We start from the raw sequence: 16680 nt of genomic DNA, 5'->3' as shown, positions 1-16680 counted from the left end.
ACTGGCTTTGGAGGCGGTGCAGAGGAGGTTCACTGGGTTGATTCCAGAGATGAGGGGGCTAGAGTATGAGGAGAGATTGAGTTGTCTGGGTCTGTACTCACTGGGATTCAGAAGGATGAGAGGAGATCTTATAGAAACATATAAAATTATGAAAGTGATAGATAAAATAGAGGCGGGAATGTTATTTCCACTGATAGGTGAGAATAGACCTAGAGGACATTGCCTCAAGATTCAGGGGAGTAGATTTAGGACGGAGATGAGGAGGAACTGCTTTTCCCAGAGAGTGGTGAATCTGTGGAATTCTCTGCCCAATGGAGCAGTGGAGGCTACCTCAGTAAATATATTTAAGACAAGGTTGGATAGATTTTTGCATAGTAGGGGTTATGAGGAAAAGACAGATAGGTGGAGATGAGTCGATGGCCAGGTCAGCCACGATCTTTTTGAACGGCGGAGCACACTCAACGGGCCAGGTGGCCGACTCCTGCTCTGATTTTTTTATGTTCTTATGACCCCAGGGATTACTCTGGGTACTCTCACAGTCCAAAGACATACTGGTTAGTGGGTGAATTGGTCATTATAAGTTGTCTTGTGATTAGGCTAGAGTTTAATAGGTGGATGGATGAACTGAAGGACCTGTTCCACACTGTATCTCCCAATGAAATAAATACATAAAGTATAAAGAGAACAACATAATTATTATTCCAGACCTCATGCAGCAAAAAAAGATAAGGAGCACAACAATAAAAAGCACAATAAATATAAATACATAAGATAGCTTCACACATAAAAGTTGCTGGTGAATGCAGCAGGCTGGGCAGCATCTATAGGAAAAGGTACAGTCGACGTTTCGGGCCGGGACCCTTCGTCAGGACGCTCAAAATAAGATAGCTTATTTTGATTGTATGTCGATAAAGTGACAGTGCCTGTGTATGAGGTGACTGACAGGAAATGATAAAGTAGTGGTGGTTGGGGGTGTGGAGGGTTGGGTTAATGGGTGGAGGTGTTGTTCAGCCTTGCTGCTTGGGGAAAGGAACTGTTTTTGTGTCTGGTGGTCCCGGCGTGGATGCCTCGTAACCTCCTCCCCGATGGGAGTGAGACAGACGGTCCACGAGCCGGGTGGGTGGGATCCTTCACGATGTTACTGGCCTTCCCCCCCGCACCATTTTGTATACACATTCTTGATGGCAGGTGCCAGTGGTGCATTGCAGCTTTGATGATCCAACTGCCCCAGTGCTCTGTGTGCGTTGATCCAGATTCCCAGCGTCTGCAGAATCTCTTGTGCATCCTCTGCTACTGAACACCGATGCAAGGGAGGAGGGGAAAATTTCCGGCCCGTCTGTGCTCCTCCTCACACCTCTCCCCACTCCCTTCCGCTCCAAGGACAACTATCAGCTCAGCACATCACAGGGACCACCCTCCCCTCCATGGACTACGTCTGCCTCAGTAAAGCAGCCAGCACAAATCAAAGACCCCTCTTCAGATATCCCCTCTTCTTGCCTCTCCCATCCGCAGAAGATACCAAAGCCGGAAAGCACAAACCTCCAGTCTCAAGGGAAGCATCTACCTCACTGTTATAGGCCTCATAAACGCTCCCCTGGTACGACAAGATGGGCTTGACCTCACAGTCAACCTCGTTACAATCTCTTATTGTTTATCTGCACTGCACCTTATTCTGCATTCACGGAGTCACAAAGTAACACAGCACAGAAACAGGCCCCTCAGTCCAACTGCCTACAGCATCCTCACCTGCTCATCCCAGTTGTTCGCATTTGGCCTACAGTCCTTCAAGCCTTTTCCTCACCATGTATCTATCCAAATCCCTCTTAAATATAGCCATCCGTTCTATCTCAACGTACTGTGTTAAGAATTGATCTGTGAGACAAACCTTTCAATATATTGAATTGAATTGACTATTATTTACATCCTTCATATACATGAGGAGTAAAAATCTTTATGTTACGTCTCCATCTAAATGTACAATGTGCTATTTATAGTAAATAATATGTACAACAGGATAGTCAATATAACATAGAAATACACTTGTGTCAGCATGAGTTAATCAGTCTGATGGCCTGGTGGAAGAAGCTGTCCCAGACCCTGTTGGTCCTGGCTTTTATGCTGCGGTACCACTTCCCGGATGGTAGCAGCTGGAACAGTTCGTGGTTGGGGTGACTCGGGTCCCCAATGATCCTTCGGCCCTTTTTACACATCTGTCTTTGTAAATGTCCTGAATAGTTGAAGTTCACAACTACAGATGCGCTGGGCTGTCCACACCACTCTCTGCAGAGTCTTGTGATTGAGGGAAGTACAGTTCCCATACCAGGCAGTGATGCAGCCAGTCAGGATGCTCTCAATTGTGCCCCTGTAGAAAGTTCTCAGGATGTGGGGGCCCATAACAAACTTCTTCAGTCGTCTGAGATGAAAGAGGTGCTGTTGTGCCTTTTTCACAGCCGGTAGGTACGGATCACATGAGATCCTAGGTGGTTTATGCCAAGGAACTTAAAAGCTGTTCACCCTCTCAACCCCAGATCCATTGATGTCAATAGGGGTTAGCCTGTCTCCATTCCTCCTGTAGCCCACAACCAGCTCCTTTGTTTTTGTGACATTTTGATACATATGGCAATAATGAACCAATAGCAATCCTAATCCCAGCCTGTCTCGCCTCCCCTTATATTTCAAGTCTTCCAGTCCCAGCAACAACCTATTGAATCTGTCATGAACCCTCTCCAATTTAAGACAGATCCTTACCGGGAAATGAACAGATGACGACTCGGCCCAAAACATCACCTCAACAGATGCTGTCCAACCCGTTGAGTTATTTCAGTACCTTGACCAACAAGAGAAAGATCTGCAGATGCTGGACATCCAAGCAACATGCACAAAGTGGTGGAGGAACTCAGCAGGTGAGGCAGCAACTACAGAAAGGAGTACAGTCGACGTTTCAGGCCAAGACACTTCAGCAGGACTGGAGAAAAAAAGATGAGGAGTCAGTGTTAGAAGGTGAGAGGAGGGGCAGGAGTGGTGAAGTAAAGTTGATTGGTGAAAAAGATACAGGGCTGGATAGTTAGGGATGAGATTAGGGAATACCTGGAGGCACCTGACAAGATAGGCCAAAGCCAGCATGGTTTCCTGAAGGGAAAATCCTGCCTGATTCACCTACTGCAAAAATTTTTTGAGGAAATTACAAGCAGGGTAGACAAAGGAGATGCAGTAGGTGTGGTGTACTTGGATTTTCAGAAGGCCTTTGACAAGGCGCCGCACATAAGGCTGCTTAGCAAGAGAAGAGCCCATGGGATTACAGGGGAGTTACTAGCATGGGTGGAGCATCGGCTGATCAGCAGAAAACAGAGATTGTGAATAAAGGGATCCTATTCTGGCTGGTTGTGGAGTTCCACAGGGGTCAGTGTTGGGACCGCTGCTTTTTACGATGTATGTCAATGATTTGGACTATGGGATTAATCGATTTGTGGTTAAATTTGCCAATGACACAAAGATAGTTGAAGGAGCGGGTAGTGTTGAGGAAACAGACAGCTGCAGAAAGACTTGGATAATTTAGGGGAATGGGCAAAGAAGTGGCAAATGAAATACAACGTTGGAAAGTGTATGGTCGTGCACTTTGGTGGAAGAAATAAACGGGAAGACTATCATTTAGATGGGGAGAGAATTCAAAATGCAGAGATGCAAAGGGACTTGGGAGTCCTTGTGCAGGATACCCTAAAGGTTAATCTCCAGGATGAGTTGGTGGTGAAGAAGGTGAATGTAATGTTGGCATCCATTTCTAGAGGTATAGAATATAATAATATAGTAAGAGCAGGGATGTGATGTTGAGACTCTATAAGGCACTCGTGAGACCACACTTGGATTATTGTGTGCAGTTTTGGGCTCCTTATTTTAGAAAGGATATACTGACATTGCAGAGAGTTCAAAGAAGATTCATGAAAGTGATCTGAAGAATGAAAGGGTTACCGTATGAGGAACGTCTGGCAGCTCTTGGGCTGTATTCCCTGGAGTTCAGGAGAATAAGCCGGGGGGGGGGGGGGGGAATCTCACAGAAACATTCTGAATGTTAAAGGGCCTGAACAGATTAGGTGTGGTGTTTATTACCCACGGTAGGGGAGTCTAGGACAAGAGGGTACAACCTCAGTATTGAAGGACGTCCATTTAGAACGGAGATGTGGAGAAATTACTTTAGTCAGAGGGTGGTAAATCTGTGGAATTTGTTGCCACAAGCAGCTGTGGAGGCCAAGTCACTGGGTGCATTTAAGGCAGAGATAGATAGGTTCTTGATTAGCCAGGGCATCAAAGGGTATGGGGAGAAGACAGGGGAGTGGGGATGACTGAAAGAATTGGATCAGCCTATGATTGAATGGTGGAGCAGACCTCAATGGGCCAAATGGCCTACTTCTGCTCCTATGTCTTATGGATGAGGGGGAATCCAACAGGAGACGACAGAAGGCTATGGAAGAAAGCAAAGTGAAAGGAAAACCAGAGGGAGGTGATGGGCAGGTAAGGAGATAAGGTGAGAGAGGCAAAAGGGGATGGGGAATGGTGAGGGGGGGGAAATTACAGGCAGTTTGAGAAATCAATGCTCATGCCATCAGGTTGGAGGGTACCCAAACGGATAATAAGGTGTTGCTCCTCCAAACTGAGCGTGAGTCATCTCATCAGGTGAGGTGGCCATGGAATGACAAGTCGGAATGGGAATGGGAAGAGGAATAACATATCCGAATGGGAATAGGAAGTGGAATAACATTCGTATAAGATTATTCAGGGATTGGACACGCTAGGGGCAGGAAACATGTTCCCAGTGATGGGGGAGTCCAGAACCAGAGGCCACAGTTTAAGAATTAGGGGTAGGCCATTTAGAACAGAGTTGAGGAAAAACTTTTTCACCCAGAGAGTGGTGGATATATGGGAATGTTCTGCCCCAGAAGGCTGTGGAGGCCAAGTCTCTGGATGTTTTCAAGAAAGAGTTTGTCAGAGCTCTTAAGAGGAGTCAAAGGATATGGGGAGAAGGCAGGAACCGGGGCACTGATTGTGCATGATCAGAGTGAGTGGCGGTGCTGGCTCGAAGGGCCGAAGGGCCTACTCCTGCACCTGTTGTCTATAGTCTATGGGACCTTCAGCGATCGACCTCCCGGCTCGTTACCCCACCCCACCCACTTTCGGTTCACCTGTAACCTTGTGCTTCTCCCGCCCCCGACCTCCTAACACTGACCCCCCCCCCCCACTCCAGTCCTGATGAGGGGTCTCGGCGCAAGACGTCGTCCGTTGCATGGCAACTGAGCCCCCGCCGCATTTTCCGCGCCTTGCTCACTACCCCATTAGCGTTGCCACATAATATTCTGTCTCATTCCTCACATAGACGTGCGGTGACGTCACGGCGGGACCATCCCGACGCATCCACCGTCTCTCCCACGCCCGCCCTCTGATTGACGTACGAGGTGTCCTACGTAGGACGCTCCCTCCCCTCCCATTGGATACTGGGCGTGTGGGGCGGGAGCGGGAAGGAGGCATCTCCCCTTCTCCCATTGGTGGAGGCCGGCGGCGCACGACGTCACTGCGGGAGGAGAAGAAGAAAGAGGCATTTTTTTTCCGGAGCCGCCATTTTACAGCAGTCGAGGACGACGGCGATGTCGATGGAGCGGACGTTAATGGCCCTGAACCGCAGCTCGACCAGCACCATGCTGCAGCTCCAGAACCAATTTTACTGCCTGGGGCCCTCCCGGGGACCGGCCGCAGCCTCCTCCACCGCCTCCTGGGCCGCGCGGGACGGCTCGCTGCCTCAGAGCCCGGTGGAGACCGAGCCGCCCTGCCCCGACGCCCTGTACAGCAGCACCTACTCGCTGGTCGACGGCTTCCTGCGCGACTACACGGGCGCCGGCGAGCGCTCCGGCTGGCTGTGCTGGAGGCCGCAGCAGAGCGGCGCGGAGCGGCAGGCGGCCGAGACCCTGCAGAGGATCGGCGGCCGCCTGATCGAGAAGCACCGGACGGCGTTCACCGGTGGGTGCCCGCGGGTCCTAGCGCCCGTCCGCGGGCCAGGCGGAGCTGCGCGCCCCTCTGGGGGCGAGTGTTCTCCCTCTGGCTGCTGCCCTCCTGTCCTTGAGCCTCTGTCCTGCTTTCCCTCGGGCCACTTCCTCCTTCTGGGCGAATGGTTCCTCTCTGTTGCTGGGAATCTTTGGCTAATAAGCTTCTCATTCTAGGCTAGTGACTGCAATCTTTCGCCACACAATAGTTCCTGGCTTCCCTAACCTTATAACTCTGTAACTGAACTCTTTGGTGGTTTCCAACTATAGTTTTAGGTTCTCTTTGGCAACATTCCTTCCCTTTCCCTCTTGTCTACCCCCCTTTCATTCCATGGTCTCTGTTTGTGGATCTTGTATTCTTTTGCCTGTTTCCTTGGCTGCTGGAGTCTTCGCCTCTACACACTCTTCATTGTGGCTGCTAGTTGCACTTCTTTAACTCTCCGGCTGCTAATTTCACTTCTCTAGTCTTTTTTTAAAAAACTATGTCTATGGTGCCTTGCTGCCTGGTGTTTTTCTTTGTACCCTTGCTCCCCTTAACACCCGCCTCTTTCCCCCTCTGTGCTCTCCTGACAATTTGACCCACCCTCTTCCTCTCCGAATCTCTTTTTTTCCCCGCCTTTTATACCATTTAAAATTTTGAAAATGTGTTGTTAATAGTATTTTGCTTAAGTTGAGCTGCTTAATATTTATTTACGCCTTTGGGTAGTGATTCTGGTAGGTGGCTTGTCGGTTTGTTTGTTTAGGGTTTCCTTAAGTGAAGTCTTGGTGCTTAATTTTCCTAAAATCTTGCTTGGATTTTAACACCCTTTAATGTCCCGGGTTTTTTTTTTGGTTCCTAATAAGGAGTTTTGTTCATGGCAACAGGATATGTTAATCCTTGATGTGAAATATAGCATTTGCTGAGTTCTAGATGTGTGTTAGTGACAAGCTCTCTTTGAAGAGGTGGGGCAAGGTCAGTCAGTATTTGAGTTCTAGATGCTCTCTTCTACAAAACAAGCGCTCTGTTGCAATAATTTTCGCCTGTCAATAAAATGTAGCCTTGGCAACGTCATTTGTACTTTCATCTTGGCTTGGGCGAAGGAGATTGCACCCCTACTGAGGACTCCCATTAAAATCCCAGAGGGAGTGTTGCTGCTGAGGGGTGTCATTTGGCCAATGGCCAAGACTGCTCCCATTTACCGGGACTTTTTCGTCAAGTCATACTGAGTATAAAGCTGTTTCTAAACTCTGAAGATTCTGGAGGAAAAAATGTTAATAAAATACTGGCTGTTGGTTTCTGTTTGATTAATTTAACAGGCAGTAATGTCTCGAGGGAACTTCCTCCCTCTCTGGAGACTGCAAATTCCTGTTGCGCTTTGGAAACTGAAAATGCTCTTAGCAGCTGAAAGCATTGCGTTGCAGTTGTTGGAGTTGTTGACAGACTCTCCCTCTGTACTCTCTGCCTGGTCTTTGCAATTCCTCCACCCTGCTTCCACTCCCAAGTCATCTGTAGCTTGAGATAACTGGGAGATTAGATTTGTAAAGAGAACAGTCTTAAGTGGGGGTAGTAGGGGTTTTAATGTGCAGTAGCTCAGCTGGTGGTGGTTGAGGACACAACCCCCCAGTGATACCAGTTGGGTCTTCATGGCAGCAGTCTCTCAATACTGTCCCAGAGGCATCAAACTGGCATACGAGTGTCCTCGCCCTGTGCTCCTGTGAGAGACTTATTATGGACTGCACCAATATTCATATTTAAATTGTCTCTAATACCAAGTACCTGTATGGGGAGATCGGAGCTGGTGAAGAATTCTTGACTTCATTGCTGTGAACAATGCCCACACTGAGACTGTGGTGCAGTGTGCATTGATCTGCTGCCATGGTTACAGTGGGCATGGGGGGGGGGCTGAATCTGGCCAAGAAATTACTAGGTTGGGGGTTGGGGTGATTGGGGTAAGCTGTACAATGTGGTGTGAGCTGGACTTGGTCAATCTTCCCATTATAGCAGCACTGGGCCTGCCTAGAGAAGAGCCCCTCTCACCCACGTTACCCTTGCCTCCAAAAATAAACCGAAGCAGCTGTTCAGTTTCGGTGCTCTTGGGCTTCCCAGCTGAGCGCCATTCCACTTTGGGGACCGCTGAGACTGTTTACACTCAAAATTTGCATCTGTTTTTAATTTCTGACCTCACCAGGGTTTGACTAACTTCCGCCCACAAAACACAAGCTTAAAAAAAATGTGCATTCGAGCTGGCAGTGTTTCCTGGACTGAGGTCTCCTGCTATGGGTGGTTCTGTCATTTTGCAGACCTCAGGGACCCTTGAGCTTTGCACTTGGTTTGTGGGGCAGTCAGAGAGTGGAGGAGAGCTGTTTATCAGCAGTCAGCAGAGCTGATAATTGCAGATGGGGCAAGTAACTGGCTTATCTCGCATTTGTATCAGCATAGCGGAGGGTGTGGAATGTCAGTTTTGAACTTTCTTTGCTCTTTGTTTTGGAAGGCTTCTGGGGGGTGAGACACCTTTGATAAAATGGCCAAGAGTGAGATAGGCTCTCCCATGGAGACAAGAAACTAATGACTCAATTTGTGCTCGCACTAGTGCTGTTGTGTGTAACATCAACTGCAGACACATAGGTTCCTGAATAAACTGGTTGTTTCTGCCTTTCTACTTTTGCTGACACACACAGCCAGTGCTCTGGCTATGTGAGCATCCTCCCCTAGCTAAAATACATTTTTCTCACCGTCACCAAGGTGTGTCAGCATAAACTTGTTTCCTCTTGACTATCAAAGATGGCTTGTTATTACAGGGAAACAGATGGTATAAGCCTGCACTCTCCCCTCCCACCTCCTCTGAATTTGTGTCCATTTGCAACCAGAGAACTGGAAGGAAGTGAATAATTAAATGCCTGCTCTTTGCCTTTCCATTTGTTTTGCTTGGGCACAATGAATTCCCTGCTCGGTGAGAGCTTGGCTAAATAAACTGTTTGCGGTTGAATATAAATAGCCTCTCAAAGCCAGGAATACAGTTTTAATTCAGTCAGTCTAGACCTGTTTGGCAGGCTTTGGTTGGGTGGGTTTTTCCCTCTCCCTTGTATACTGATGGCTTTGTAGTGTGGGTGTGGTGTGCTTCCATGCCCTCCCCCCTCCCCCCCCAGTGCAAAGTTACTGGAATGTCTAATTTTAGTTGTTGATAGGAGCAAAGATCTCTTGATATTCCTTGTCCTTCCCTCCCTCCCCACTTCCGCATCTGAATCTTAAAACTTCGGCCAATCCCCAGGCGTATATCACACTCCCTCAAGTAATCCACAGCCTCTGTCTCTCACCCTTTTGAATGAGTCCTTAACCCCAGCCAAAGTACTCAGATTCCTTCTAACTAATCCTTCCTCCAATTAAATCTGCCCCACCTCAACTATGTGGAAGATATTTCCTGTTCACCTTAATTAAATCTCCCCTTGGGTGTTCTTTGTTCCAGAGTGCCAAATTTCTAAAGGCATAAAACCTTGATGTGTTTTTGTACTTTGAAGCTGTTTTCTCCAGCTGTAGGCTTTTGACCTTCACTTTGCCAGCATTTGGGACTATACTGTCTCTGCTACTGGCTTTGGGAAGATTTCTGTAGCTGTATTGTTCTCATTCTTGTAACTTAAATTTATTTTTTGATGGGATTACCCCAAGGGTGTCTTTCAATGCCACTTGCAGACACGGGTTATGAAGGGACACTATAATATCAGATCATGGGTGCTTTTGGCTTCATCATGTAGTTCACTGGCTGCTGGGAATAATTTGGAACCCCAGTAGGTCTCTGCTTGTACAATTCAAGCAGAAAGTTGTATCTTGTGAACAAGCTTGTTTATGGCTGTTATCTAATCTTCAATATGTGCACACCTAGCACATTCAGAAGGCAGCATTGCTTAGTGGGTGGCTACACTCAGTGTGCCAACAAGTCTATCTTGAGCATCTGCAAGGGCTTTGGTGCCTGCTGTTTGATTTCCCGTAGGGAGTGGGAAGAGGGGGATCACATAATCCATGCTGAATGGAATACATTGTGCAGGTTTACAATGGGGGGAATCTGTCAATATGAAGCATCATATTTCAGTTCCCACTTCCTGCTCCTGTAGTCTCCAATTGGATGTTCTTTATTGAATGTCCTCTGGCCCATTGTTCCTCTGCCAACTCTTGGAGAGAATTCTTCCTCTTTTTTTTCATATTATATTTTGGAGTACTCACTGTTAACAGTCCCTATTCAACCTTTCAGTCATTCCTGATCATAACTTGCTGTAGAAAAGCTCTTTACTGTTCCCTCACCTGAGGCATTGTCCTCTGCTTGCTTACCCAGTGACAATAGTTCCTCTTTAGTTATGCTAAAAATTTCTCCATTTTGAATAGTCCCTGCTTCGAGGGGAGCAACCCTAGTTTCTCCAGCTGAAGAGCCAGATCTGTAGAGGCTTTCTATCGAGTCTCCTCCACATTCTAAATGTCTAAATTTGGACATTAAATGTCCCAGCCAAGTGTCTAGCTAGTGTGTTGTAAATATCTACCTCATTGTTTATCTTTATTTTGTGTTTAAGCTTATAGTTTTGAATATTACCTTATCCTACCACTCTTTGATGTCTTGGATTCACTTTGAAATGTGTTTAATCAGATTGCTGCAACTTGAGGGCCTGAGTTATAGGGAAAAGTTGAGTAGTTTGAAACTTTATTTCATGGAGCATAGGAGAATGAGGGGAGATTTGATAGAGGTATACAAATTGATAGGGTGATGCAATAAGACTAGAACAAGGGGTCATGGGTGAAGGGTGAAATACTTATGGTGAATCTGAGGGGGAACTTGTTCACTCTCGGGTGGTGCAAGTATGGAATGCGCCGCCAGAGGAAGTGGTCGATGCAGGTTTAATTGAAGCGTTTAAGAGAATTTGGATAAATACATGGATAGGAAGGATATGAGACGAGGTGGAATAAATTTGGCACTGACTAGATGGGCTGAAAGTCCTGTTTCTATGCTGTAGTGCTCTATGACTATGAGAAAACAGATTGACCCATTTTAATTGAGTTGGTTGATGGGAAGTTGTCGTCAACAGTGTGCATGTAATGTGTAGTGTTGTCTGGTTGATGCGTTGTGAAAAGGGTCTACGTTTGGCCCTCTTGCATATTTCACTTCAGTTGCTTTGACCTCCTTCTCACCTTTCCACTCCTCCAGGAATGATAAATCGCCTCAACAACTCCAACAGCTGTAACCTCAGTGCCATCTCCAGAGTGGCGGCGGAAATGTTCAGCGACGGAGAGGTTAACTGGGGCCGGGTGGTGAGTCTCATTGCTTTCGGGGCAGTGCTGGGAGACCACCTGAAAAAGACTCACCCAGACAATTATGTGGATGAGATAGCCACGCGGATCACACAGTACCTGACCAAGGAGACCAGGGAGTGGCTAGAGACTCACAACAGCTGGGTAAGAATGTCACCAACTACTCTTAATGTACTGTTCATTTCAAGACCTGGGTGACGCGGGTTCTCATCATCTCTGGGGGTGGGGGGGGGGGGGGGAGATCTGGTTAGACCACACTTGGACTATTGTTTCATTCTGGTCACCTCATTATAGGGACAATCTGGCAGCTTTAGAGAGGGCATTGAGGAAATTTACCAGAATGATGCCTGGATTAGGGAAGGCATCTTCTGAGGAAAGGTTGAGTGGCTAATACAAGGGGGCATAATTTAAGGTGTTTGGAGGAAAATATGGGGTAATGTCAAGTAGGTTTGTTTTTTACAGTGGTGGATATGTTGAACATGCTGCCAGGAGCAGTGGTAGAGGCAGCTATATTAGAGACATTTAAGATGTTCATAGGTGGCACGTGGATGATGGAAAAATGGAGGGTTATGTAGGAAGGAAGGGTTAGATTGATGTTGGAGTCGGTTAAAGGGCTGGCACAACTGAAGGATCTGTGCTGTACTGTTTTATATGAATTAAATGCATTACTGGCTTCTACTTTCAAACCCTACCATGAGCAGTTGCTTCTATTCGAAGGCAAACATTAAAGCTGAATTCTTCCATGGGTGTGCAAACCAGGTGGACCTTTGGTTAAATTTCGCCACATTTTGTGAATGGTTGTCTTTCAACTTGTTCAGTTATAACAGACTGGAGATAGTCTTAGTTACCTGTATCAGTGGTCTGAGGAAGCCACTGATTCAGATTAGTTTGTCATACAAGAGTTGTGTGTATTGTCAGGTACAGGGAGGTACAGGTACAGTGGATAAAAAACAGCAACATCGCAAGTTGCTTGGTTCAGGCAGTACAGTGTAAATTGTAGCTAAATTCTACACTTTGTACCTAAACACTGTACTCACTTTGTACCAAGCAGAGAAGAGATTTTTAAAAACTGTAAAACAGGATATTAGGGCAAAAAAATAAGGCAATTTCAAGGTACAAGAGGTCAAAGTTCAAAGTAAATTTCTTATCAAATTGGTATATGTTACCATATACTTCCTTTTTCTTGCAGGTAAAGTAAAAAAAATACAATAGAATCTTTGATACCCTATATAGAAAGACTGATAAACAACCAGTTTGCTGAAGAAAACAAACTGCAGATAAATAATACTGAGCCAGTCTTTGCAAGTGAGTCTGTAGGTTGTAGTGTTGTGGTCAGAGAATTCTCAGTTCAGTTCAGGTTGATTCCAGAGCTGATGGTTGAGAAAGTAACGCAGAATGCTGGAGCAACTCAACATGTTGGGCAGTATCAACGGAGGGGAATAAACAATTGATTTTTTTGGGCTGAAAAAGAGGGGGCAGGTCTGAATAAGGTGGTGGGGGTGGAAAGGGGAAGGCGTACAAGCTGGCAGGTGATAAGTGAGACTGGGTGGATGGGGGAGGAGAAATGGAAGTGAGAAGGGAAAGTGGTAAGGGAGGAATCTGATGGGAGAGAAGAATGGACTGTGGGAGAAAGGGAAAGAGAAGGCATTAGAGTCAGATGCATTTCTGCTTGGGCAGTGTCTGAATGACTTTGCATTGACACGTCACCAGTACATTATGTACCTTCACTGTGGGACGTGGCTGACTCATGCCCTGGGGCTGAGTTACACAACTGCTCTCAGCAGCCAGAGGCCAATTTTGTCTAATATCTTCTCACTGAGCATGGGAATTGTTTATCCCTGCCTGGCTTTTGTCTCCCCTTTCCCTTTTGCCAATGAAGTGCCTATTCACTTAAGTAATGCCAGTTCTTCATTCACCCATGGAGGTGGAGCTGACTAGCAGCTCTTAATTTACATATTACTATTTAACTATTTATGGTTTTATTACTATTTATTATGGTGCAACTGTAATGAAAACCAATTTCCCCTGGGATCAATAAAGTATGACTAAAGGGTGTTGATCCTTTTGGGCTGTTGGGGAAACAAGACCCTGCATTTATAGTGCTCTGTGCCCACCCCTTTGGGCTGTGTTGTGAATACAAAATGTTCTGATTCATGTACTGCAACTGCAGCTTGTTTACTTTTGGTTTTTTTGGGAAGAGGTGGGGCGACATGTTCTTGCCTAATAAGTAGCTAATTACGCCAAGCCTACTTTATCTTTCGGTTCACACTTGACACATTACTAAAAGAGCAATCAAATTGTAAGACCAGCCACTACTTTAATGGTTAAAAAAAATTCAGGACAAAATGTGCCTGTTTCTTTAATTAAAGAAAACACTTGGAATGTTATGTACTTACCCAAGATAAGTCTCAGACATTCTTGAAATAATTGACTTGGGAATTGGCTCCAGTGACTTAAAATTTAATCAAGGGGATTGCTGTCTTGATCTCAGGAGGAATCTTTTTCAAAGTGGAAGGTTTTGGTGTTAGGGGTATCCACTTCATTCCATTGGATACACTGGGTTAGATTTAGCAGGAAAGGCCAAGTGTATTTTAAATCTAGTTGAAGTTTTAGACCACTATTCATTCTGGTATCTGTACCCTGTGGTTAGTCATGTATGGCTATCCACTGGGAATGAAGGGCAGCCACTTAAGAGGGTATCATCATTCATTCAGGCTGGTTAATGCACTAGCAACAGAGATGTTCATGTTTGTATAGCATCTGGTGTGGATTGAAAACCTCTGTGCCTCTGAAAGTTGCGTTCTTTCCCCTGCAGGACGGCTTCACAAAGTTCTTCCACGAAAGTAACAGTGAAGAGAGTGCCAAGAAAGCATTGATGTGGATCGCAGGAGTTGGCATTGCAGGGGCGAGTATCATGCATCTCCTAAGGTGAACTCTGATCTCATCCTGTCCTCTCGCATCTGACCTGAAGCACACGGTGTTGCTCTTCGCTCGGCTGTGCTCTCCGCATCATCATACCCCCTCCTCCCCATTTTCCACCCAGGCGTGCGCAGTTCAGGAGGCAGGTTATTGTACCCGGAAGATGTGCGTAAATGGGGGTGTGGTGTCTGCCGGAACTGGCCCTGTACTGAGTTTGGGAAGGGGGGGCTGTGGTCTTGATGTACCCGTGCCCTCCCTCCCACCACGTGTGTGTGGAACCAGAAGGTTCGAGAGTGTTATCAATTTGCCGACTTTTGCTGAGACTGAGCTTGGGGGAGAGAGCGATCAAGAGCCCTGCCTCGTCCATTTTTCTGTACACTGTGGAACTTTCAAAGCTCAAGACTTTTATCCAGGCAGTGTTTGGATAGTGAAACTCATGAACTATTGTCACAGTAACCAGGCTCACATGAACATCAGCACCTGGTTGGATATTAAACTGAAAAGAACTCCGCTCCAGCATTAAGTGTGAATTGTCTGTCTCTCTCCTCTCTCTCTCTATTTTACTCCCTCTCCCCTGTCCTTTGCCCAAAGTCCTTAAAGGAAAGATGCAGGTGGGGAAGGTGAAATGGTGAGAGAGCAGGATTGCTGTAGTTATGTGATCAGCAGGTGGAAAGGGGGGGGGAATGGAGGGAAATAATTTAAAAAATGTACATTTTTACAGTACATTGTCCCTGTCCTTGTTTAATCTGGGGTATTGACAGTACTTTAAATAACAACGTTATTTGACTTGAATTAATAAATGTTCTGTATATTGTTTAATCAGGCAACGTTATAAATTTTAACATCTGAAGACAGGGTGGTGGGGGGGGATGTTTTGTGGTGAATAGGGACAACGGGTTTCTTTAGGAAAAAGAATTTGCACCCATGGTCTTGGTTTTGGCTAGTTCCTCGAAGGGTGAGTTGTACGCAGCATTAAGGCACAACTGTCAGTTCTACAGTGTCTGGAGCTTCCAGAGGTGTCCTTGGTGCACAAAGAGACATAATCTTTGTGGACCTGCGGATCTCAGCTTGAAGCACTGGTGCTGTAGTGGCAGGGAAATACTGTGCTCTCTGTTTGTAATAATATAAATCCTCTAATCTATAACGTTGTATCTCCTCTATTTATTTAAGGCTACATTCCCAATTTTTAAAAATTGTTCTTCACCGGTCACTGGAATTTTGAGGGTTTTCCCTGCCACACAAGCTTCACTGCTCCATGTATGTTGTTTAATTTTCAGGCACTTTGATTAGCCCCATCACACCAGGCTCTTCAGCTCCAGAGTCCTGCCTTGCGGGACTTGAGACTTGACAGCGATGGGTAAACTGAAACTGGTGTTCCTGAAGAGAACGTACCTTTGCCCCTCGTCCTTTTTCTCCCCTTTATGTTTATCCAGCTTGGTTTATTGCTGGGGCTGTTGTCACAGGGGGACTTTGTCCCTGTACAACAGCCTCCACTTGCACAAAATCTGCGTGACCTGGTGTGGGATGATTTCAGTTTCTGGTATTTGATGAAACCCTTGTTTAACATGCACTTTGCCACTGCTTTCCCAGATTGTATTTTAGGCACAAGGTCCAAACGTGAGGGTGACCTATGTTGGTTTGGTGCACAAAGCAAGAAAGATACTTTCTTTGGGACACTTCTCACCAGGTAGGTGTTGGAAATGAAAATGTAGCTCAGCTCTCCATCAGTGTAGCCTCCCGAGTTGAAGGCCACTGCCAAACAAACATCAGTTGTTCATTGACGGCAGCTTATTGTAAATTAAATGTATTTTTTTGAAAAAAAAAGCTTTCTGTTTTATTTCTGTTGACTGCTTGTCAAATCTAGTTATCTGTTTCACCTACGATTTCAATCTCCGTGGAGAAAGCTCACTGGTTTATTATTGTCACAAGTGTTAATGCACACTGAAAATCTTTGCATCACATGCCATTCATGTGGATTATTTCATCGAAGTGGAAAAACTGGCACAGAGTGAAGGGTAGTGTGCAGTGGAGGAAGGAGAGGTGCAAGGGCCATGTGTTACATTGGGAGGTCAAAAGTCAGTCTCATTATTCAGTAGTCTTGTAGCACTATTGAAGCTGACCTTCAGGCAATTGGTACGTGTCTTCATGCTTGCCTCCTGCCTGATGGAAGAGGGGTGAAGAGAGTATCTCTGGGATGGATAGAATCTTTGATTATGTTGGCTGTTTTATTGAGGCAGTGAGAAGTGTAGACAGACCAAGGAAGGGGAGGAGGGTTTCTGTGATGTGCGGCCGTGTGTCCACAACTTACTAGAGTTTCTTGCAGTCTAGGGTAGGCCAATTACCGTACCAGGCTGTGATGTATCCGTACAGATGCTTTCTCAGGTACATCAATAAAAGTCAAAAGTTCAAGGGGAATTTATTATCATAAGATTCATTTTCTTGTGAGCATTCACAGTAAATACAAAA

The 16680-nt window shown here is 46.1% G+C and overlaps 1 protein-coding gene across 3 annotated transcripts in view; it reads left to right on the top strand.

Moving 5' to 3' along the window:
- Positions 1–16038, top strand: part of LOC140211771 (induced myeloid leukemia cell differentiation protein Mcl-1 homolog) — a 17182-nt gene extending 1144 nt beyond the window's left edge. The window contains exons 2-4 of one of the 3 annotated variants that reach the window (XM_072281916.1): positions 2737–2903; positions 5366–6003; positions 11192–11317. In XM_072281916.1, coding sequence (XP_072138017.1) covers positions 2737–2903; positions 5366–6003; positions 11192–11228 — 842 coding nt within the window. In that variant the 3' untranslated portion in view covers positions 11229–11317. Of the gene's footprint in view, positions 1–2736; positions 2904–5015; positions 5051–5365; positions 6004–11191; positions 11440–14110 lie in introns of those variants that run through there. The other 2 variants (XM_072281932.1, XM_072281923.1) reach the window with 2 other exon arrangements.
- The last annotated feature ends 642 nt before the right edge of the window (positions 16039–16680 follow it).

This window comes from Mobula birostris, chromosome 2, assembly GCF_030028105.1.
Source record: "Mobula birostris isolate sMobBir1 chromosome 2, sMobBir1.hap1, whole genome shotgun sequence".
Taxonomy (NCBI): Eukaryota; Metazoa; Chordata; class Chondrichthyes; order Myliobatiformes; family Myliobatidae; genus Mobula; species Mobula birostris.
Note: the sequence above shows the minus strand (reverse complement) of the source record. Positions and strands in the feature narration are given on the sequence as shown.